General features: G+C 21.1%; 1 protein-coding gene and 1 pseudogene across 1 annotated transcript in view, besides 1 other annotated feature; both read right to left on the bottom strand.

The window, feature by feature from the left end:
* Nucleotides 1-1,158: 1,158 nt before the first annotated feature.
* PRSY57_1218500 (rifin) lies at nucleotides 1,159-1,888 on the bottom strand (annotated as a pseudogene; the record flags this gene model as incomplete).
* Nucleotides 1,159-1,888: a sequence feature.
* An 803-nt stretch (nucleotides 1,889-2,691) lies between these two features.
* Nucleotides 2,692-8,639, bottom strand: part of PRSY57_1218400 (clathrin heavy chain, putative) — a gene marked incomplete at both ends in the record, with an annotated part of 6,003 nt that continues 55 nt past the window's right edge. Inside the window, one exon of the mRNA XM_012908610.2 lies at nucleotides 2,692-8,639. This exon is cut by the window's right edge and continues 55 nt beyond it. Coding sequence (XP_012764064.2) covers nucleotides 2,692-8,639 — 5,948 coding nt within the window.

Raw genomic sequence — 8,639 nt, 5'->3', positions numbered from 1 at the left:
TTTTGTTTTTTTTATTATATTATATATTATAATATGTTTTTTTGTCTTTTTTTTTTTTGTTTTTTTTTTTAACAAAATTAAACAGTTCCATATAGTAAAAATATATATATGTATCAAGAAGTATAATACATATATTCAATATATTTTTTAAAAGAATACGTAGCGGTCACATACATACATAGATATATGAATACATACAATATAAAAATACGTATAGAATAAAAAAAAAACAAAAAGTAATGAAAACATATATAAAAAAAACAATTTATGTGTAGTACATGTTGGAGATAATTTAATAATATATATATAAGGAATATGTTTTTATTATTATAGATTTTTTCTTATGGAATTCTAATATGAAAAAAAATTAAAATATATATGTATTAAAATATATATATATATATATATATCAAAATAGAAATTAGAGGAAAAAAGAATTATGTTTTATATTAATAAAAATTATTTTATTATTTATTTTTATTTTTGATTTCTGTATTGTTTCCTTTTTTTAAGTGTATGTTTTTATTTATTTCATTTATTTATTCTATTGTAGTTTTGTTCATTCTTTATGTATTTTTTATATTTGTCCACTTTTTGTATTTATTGTGTTTTGATATTTTTAATAATATATAAAGAACATAACAAGATATGAAATATATAAATTAATACATATATATATATATATAATATATGATACGTTTTTGTATGTAATATATTTGTCAAAATAAAATTGTTTATTTATATTATATTTTTTTATTATATAAATATGGACTAATTTTTTTTTTGTTTGAATAATATGTTTCCTACAATTAATTATTATTATTAACATAATATATATTTTTTTATATATTTTATATTTAATTATATAACATTTAATATGAGATATTATATAAATATATGTCATTTTATTTTCCTAAACAATTACATATAATTTTATATTTGAGTTTAGTATTTAATATATATATTAATGAATATATGATTTATTAAAGAATAAAAGTCTTTAAAAAAAAAAAATTAACATAATCAATAAGTAATGAAAAAATTGACACATAACAAAATATAATATATGTATAAACATAATACATATAAAAATATAATTATTTATAATAAAAAACATCATACATTCAACTAAATATTTTGTATATACTAAACTACCTATCAAGAATACCAAACACGTAATATATATTCTTTTAATAATTTTATATATTGGAGTTTTTTCTTCATTTTCTTTTTTCTTCCATAACGTAAAATTAAATAAATAATTACCATAACCAAAACTATTACTACAATTGCAATAATCGAAACAATTATTACAGTAGTTAAACTACTAGTTGTACTGGCTCCCTATGCCAATATACCTGTTTTAGCGTCAGCAAACGCTTACGTGACTTCTCCTTCTTCTACAGTATATTTTGCAGTAATTAATTTAGCACATTTAGTTGCACTTTGTACGTATTCACAAAATCCAGCATGTGGGCCGTCATCAAATTTGCCGAACATAATAGTATCCATGGATTTTAATACACCAGAAAATGTTACGTCATCAGTAAACCTTCCAGCAGTAATAATTTCTCCCACTTTTAATTTAGGTATGTTAACTATACTACCTAATAACTTTGTTGCTATTTTCGTGACTTTAACCAAACCCACATTTGTAGAAATTTTAACAAGAGTAGTGGCAGCATAATTTGTCCATGCATCATATCCTAAACCGCTAATCAGATCCCAAGCAGGTGCGAAATCACCTCCTAAACCATACCCACATTTCAAACATGTTTTTTCCACTTTTTCTGCTACGGATTTTTTTTTTGCAAACGTAAGTAATCAACTGATCGGTGTGTATGTTTGTTTGTAATGACGAAAATGGTTGTGATATTTCTTTTTGTATTTTTTTTTTTTTTAAATTATTTTCTGTATATCATTAGTATATGTTTCTTTATATATTTGTTCTTTTTGATAATACTTTTTTCATATTCTTCTAACTGTTTCAATAATGTTTATATCACTAGGTCATGTTCATAATTAGGTGGATATATATCATATTCGAATAATGTTCTATGTGTTTTTATAGGTTTTGTATTTTGTGTATATGTTGTATATTTGTTGTTCAATTATTTACAAAAAAAAAAAAAAAAAAATTGTAGTATATATATATGTGAGTATTGAACATATACATATACATATATATACATATATATATATATATATATATATATATATATATATATATAATTTAGAAATGGAAATAATATGAGCAGAATTATAATTCAAAAACATCTATTATAAGGAAAAAATAATTTGTCTTAATATTAAAACAAAATATAGATATATACATTTAAAATATATAGCATATATTAGATTTATTATATAGAACAATAAACAACAAATATATATATATATATAAATTTTTATTTATTTATTAACTTTACAACACAATAGTGTCATTTTAAAAAAAATTATATTTTTTTTTTGTTTTTTTTGTTTTTTTTGTTTACTTTTTTATGTGTTATTTTTAAATTTAATAAGTTTATAATCATTTTACTATTTAAAATGGGAAATATATATATATATATATGATAATAAAGAAAAATAATTTTTTTAATATTTTATTCACATGTTCAAAAAATAAAATATATAATAAAGAAAATAAACATATATATTATATATATATATGTGTTTTCCTTTTATATGTTAAAAATGGGTATTATTGTTAAACATGTCATATTTGTCAAAAGAATTACTTGACATGAAATTATTTTGTGGAGGCATAATGGAAAGGTTATTGTTTAATGAATAATTAAATTGATTATTCATAGCAGAATAATCATTAGGAGCTGATTTATTCATTTTTTTTTCTTTTTCCATATCTTCAATTTGTTTCTTCATATTTTCTATTTGATTTGTATAATCACTAATAATTTGAATAAAATATAACATGGCTTGATCTTTAAATCCACTAGTCCATACAATTTCTAATATATAATCTGGTTTTAAAAGATCATAACATACTATTAGGCATGCACAGAAAGCTTCTTTATTTTTGGATTCAATAAAATAATTTATTAAGTCTTCAATATATACATTATTTTTTGAAACTCTTGCAATTTCGATAGCATCTTTATATTGTTTTTCTTTTTTGGATAAGTTGATAGCTTCTTTATATTTCTTATTCTTTTTGTATAACAATGCAGCGATTCTTCTCATTTCTGGAAGTTTATGATTTTCTAATTTATTCAATAAATTGGTTTGATTAAAATTATCATATTCATCTATAGAATTTCTTAAACTAATATAATCATCATTTTGTAAATATATTTCATTCAATGTTTCATTAACTGCTGTAATGTTTTGTGCTTGTATATCTTCTAAATATTTTTGTATCAAAGGTAAATTGTTTGATTTTTTTAAGGTTTGTACTAACCTATTATTATCAATTTTATTTTCTAAAATTTTTAATAAATTATATAAATTCAATGGATGCTCTTCTATATAAAAATCAATAACTTTATGTATAATATCACTATTAGTTACTTTATGTATAACTTGCATAAATGTATCGGCAGTATATGCTGTTGGTGAGTGCTTAATAATAGTATCTACAGCTAAATTATATTCATCATAAGATATATATAAATATACTGCTTCTTTTAATAAATATTCATTTTCACATACATCAATTAATTTTCTTGTATTCATTTTATTTGTATAATTTCTTATAAATTCCATTAATTTTTCTGGTTTATATTTTGCATATAGAATACCTAATTCGGTATATATACCAACATGTGCTCTTTCATTATTTAAACCGTTTTCTAATAGATTCATTAATTCGTTGATATATTTTTTTTTTTCATATATTTTAATAATTTCATCTAAATGATCTGCATGCATAATTAATTGTAATCCAGCTGTATGTGCATATTTTAATTGTTTATATTTTACACAAATAAAATTGACTTCTTTCCAAGTTTTTAGACTTTTTGCCTTTTTAGCTGCTTCGATTGCTAATGCATATTCTTTTAATTTCAAATAGCATGCAGTTAATTTTTGATTATTTGGTACATTACTATATAATATTTTAGCTACTTCATATTCTTCTTCTTTATATAACCTATCACCAATTAATTGTAAATTAGCTGAATTCGTAGTATTAATAAATTTGTTCATTTCATTTGTTTTTTTTAATTTGGCATATGCATATAACAACTCGGAATCAACTAATACATCTTTCAATGAATTTTGTTCTCTTAAAGTATTCAAATATGTTATTAAATGTTCATAGAAATTATTTTCTTTACATTTTTCTATAACTTCTTTATATGCTTCTGGATTATTTGATTTCACAAAACTATCAATAGAATCAATAATTTTATTTAATTTTAATTGTGCCTTACCTAAAATAAACCACACATCATTATTATTACATTTCTGTGCAAATTCAATAGCTCTATTTAAATCATCTTCATAATTACTGATATCACAAGTAGATTCGGTGGAATCTATATCTTCATAATTATGTAAGGTATCACTAGAAAATTTATCTTCATTATTAAATTCGGGATGTAAATGAATATTATTATTATTGCTATTACTTATATCCATATTATTGTAATAGCTTCCATATTTCTCACGATAAGTATTATTTTGTGTAAATTGTTTTAAATATTCATCATTCTCATTATCACTTTTGTTACCGAAAATATTTTCTTTATTATTACTATAATAATGAGGTACAGTTGAATCATGTGATGAAAATTCATGAAAATTTTTATTTTTTTGATTTTTATTATATAATATTTTATCTAATAATACAGATATTGCTGATGTATAACAATTAAATTTTTTATATATTACAAATGCTTCTTCTCTTAATTTATATTCATATGCTACTGCAGCTATTTGTGGACCCGAGAAATTATCCAAACGATTTATATACTCCATAACTTTTTTTGAATCTGATTTGATAGCAGTTAAAATTAATAAATTTTGTAAATTTTTATTATCACTAAATTCACTATTATGTAAAACAATTTTTTCTAATAATTCTATTAATTCGCTACTTAGTTTTTTTTCAATAAATGCTTTTACCGTAACTGTAATTTCATCTGCATTATTTGATTCAATAAGTGTCGAACCAATAACTTGATCAATAACATTTTTTCGATATTTATTTGTTTCATCTAAAACTACTTTCCATAATTCAATAGATTGTCTTGAAATTAAATATCTCGCTTGTAATTTGAACAGACCATTTTTACTTGTTATATATATTAATTCTTCATCACATTCTCCATTTGATCTTTCATATGCTGTATATGCTAAATGTGGATCTAAATCTTCACAATATTTTCCTATCATTTTTTTATCATAGAAATTATTATTTTTTAAGAAATTTTCAGGATCTTTATTTAAATCAATATATATTTTGGCTAAAGCATTATGTAATTCGATATTTTCATAACCTTCATTTGCTCTACTTTCAAGCCAAGGTAACAATAATTTTAGTCGATTTCTCTTTTCAGCTATTTCTATTAAATTACCAATATTAGATATATTCTTAATATTATTTAATAAATTTAAAAGGAACTCTTCGGAAGCATCTAAATCTAATAAGACTCCTATAACTTTATGTGCATTGTTTGGATTCACTTTTATAACATATACTTCAATATATTTTAATAAACTATTTTTATATAAATATTCAGCTAATTCTTCAATATAATTATGAATATCACAAACATAAATTAATGGTCTAGGATCTGATAATTTACAATCTTTTAAAAAGTTTTTAATTTGTTCAGGATTATATTTAGCATTTTTATCTTTACAAATTCGATCTAATTCTTGTATATTATTTATTTTAACACATGCTTCAATATATTTAAACATAATATAATGAACATCTTCTAATTTCAAATTAGCTGTTTCGTATGAATATTGTGGTGTAGAGCATATATCTGATGTTAATAAAATAGATGCATCTTCATCATTCATATTATTATAAGTCGATATACTCTTATTTGATAAATTATCATTATTATTTCCTTTGACAATTAAATTTGGTAAATCATTTAAAATATTACTAACAAAATAAAAAATTCCTTCATAATTCTTATTTTCTTCAAATTTGTTCAGAATTTTCTTTATACCTATTTTATCGTAATATTGTACACAAATAGAAATAACAACTTCCATATTAATTTTACTTCCTTTCATAAAATCAAATAATAATTCTTCACATACGGAATCACTTAAAGTAGAAAAATAATTTTTAATCCATTCAATGGATATTTTTCCTTTACTTACATTATTAATATCAAAATGACCCTCACCCATATTACTACTACTAGTAGTAGTAGTAGTATTATTATTATTACCTCCTTTTTGGAAACAAGTAGATTTTGTTATAACCCTTTTAATATCATTTATGTTGGTATAATTTTCTAAAGCTCTTTGATATAATCCTTTTTCCTCACATAAATATGCTATTTTATTTTTATCGTAATATGTAAAAATATCCATTTGAAATAATGTTTCAGCTACTTGTACATTATTATATAAATTAAATTCAAATAATTTTGTTTGTAAATTTTTATGTTCTGCTTTATTTTCTTTTAAATAATCTAATAAAATTGATGTAGCTTCTTGTAATTTCTTCTTACTTAATAAATAATCAATTATTTTATTTATATCAAATGAAATATTATTTTCACACAAAAACTTTATATATTGAATAACTACCTCATTAATATTACCCTTATTCAATTTATTAATACTATTATTTTGATCATTAGATATACTTGCTGCTCCATCATTAAAAAAGTCCATAGTTTCATTTTTTGAGCCTGAATTAAAGTCACCCACAAATGCACTCTCCTTATTATCAGCATTTCCATGTGGGAATTCATAATTAACAATTGTAATAAATATGCTTACATAATCAAAATTAATTTGTTTAAAATTATTTATATAACTTAATACATTATTAAACATATTCAAAAGACAATAAGTTGACAAGATTTTATTATGTGCACTACATCTCAAATAAATATTTAATGCTAAACGTAAATCAAGTACTTTTACTAAATCTCCTAATTCTTCTGAGCATGTTAATTTATCATCTTTTATCCATTTTTCTAAATATTCTTTTTTTTTTTGTAAAACAACAGGTTTTACCAACTCGATAGATTCGTAGGTATTTAATTTATCGTACTCTAACAAAACAGAAAAATAAAGAAGTAGTGGTGATAATTGTCCGGATGTATTTTTAAATGATTTAAAACTATTTAACACTTGTTGTGTTCTTAAAGGGGGTATAATACGAATGTCTACATTTTTTCTGTTCATAATTAAGATAGATTCTGCAATATTATTAGAATGTTCTTCAAAAATCTTGGTATTTTTCATTAGACAAATTATTTTGGATGCTTTTTTAAAATCCATGTCATTGATACATTTTTTATAAGCAGATATATAATCACATCCTGGATATCCATATTTGACACATAAATTTTTTATAATTTTATCTTTAAATTCTAAATTTGATAATTTTAAATGATTTATAAGATGAAAATAATTTAGTGTTATATAAAAAATTATTCCTTTTTTATTAACAGCATAAATACCTTCTCCATTTTTACTATCACAACAAATAAAAATATTATCTTCACTAATTTTTTCTTTTACAATTAAACTGAGTGTGCCTTCATCAAAAACATAAACATAACTACATTTGGTAACAATATATATAACACCTTGTAAGGTATTTAAGCTTATATATATAGGGAAATCATTAAGATTTTCATTAATCAAATTAATTTCTTTAACAATTTTATATGGAATTGTTGTTTCTGTTTTGTTGGTATAAATATCCATTAAATGTAATCTAGATATGGTTGAATTTTTTTTTTTTTCAACAAAACAAAATAAGGGTTTCATATCTAAATTATCAAAAATGAATGAGCCAAAGCATCCTATAAAACCTTCAATAGTTTGATGCAATTTTTTTTCACAAGAATAAAGTTGCATATAACCATCAATACTTTTCCCTTGGTCTTGTGTAGATATCCCACATAAAATACACCATTTCATATCTTTATCGGTAGAATAATATAAAATTTGTGAGTTATTGTCAATAAATATTTGTGCCTTTTCAAAAACTTTTGTTAAAGTATTATAATAATTATTATTATTATTATTGTTATTATTATTATTATTATTATTATTATTATTATTATTATTATTATCATTGTTATCTTTATTTTTTCTAGTATTGTGTATATCAATATTCCAGTGATATACATTTTTTTCACAAACAATAGCAATGGTATCATTATTAATCCATTTCCAATAATTCATATACTCATTTAAATTAAGAGAACATATTTTTTCTTTTGTTTCAATATTGAATACTTGTAAAAAAATAGTATTCATATTTTTTATGGTTCCTTTTAATGCTAATATTGGATCATTTGGATGAATAATTACACTTTCTGCTTTCATATGTTTACGAGTACTATTCTTATTGTGTAAATTAATAACTACTACTTGTGTATTCTCATTTACATTTTCTTTTACACAAATATACTTGTCACCTTCCACTGAAACATTTCCTAGGCGAAATGATTCATTTTGAATAT

Source organism: Plasmodium reichenowi, chromosome 12 (assembly GCF_001601855.1).
Source record: "Plasmodium reichenowi strain SY57 chromosome 12, whole genome shotgun sequence".
In the NCBI taxonomy this organism is placed as follows: Eukaryota; Apicomplexa; class Aconoidasida; order Haemosporida; family Plasmodiidae; genus Plasmodium; species Plasmodium reichenowi.
The sequence above is the reverse complement of the archived record's forward strand: the minus strand, read 5'-3'. Positions and strand labels throughout refer to the sequence as shown.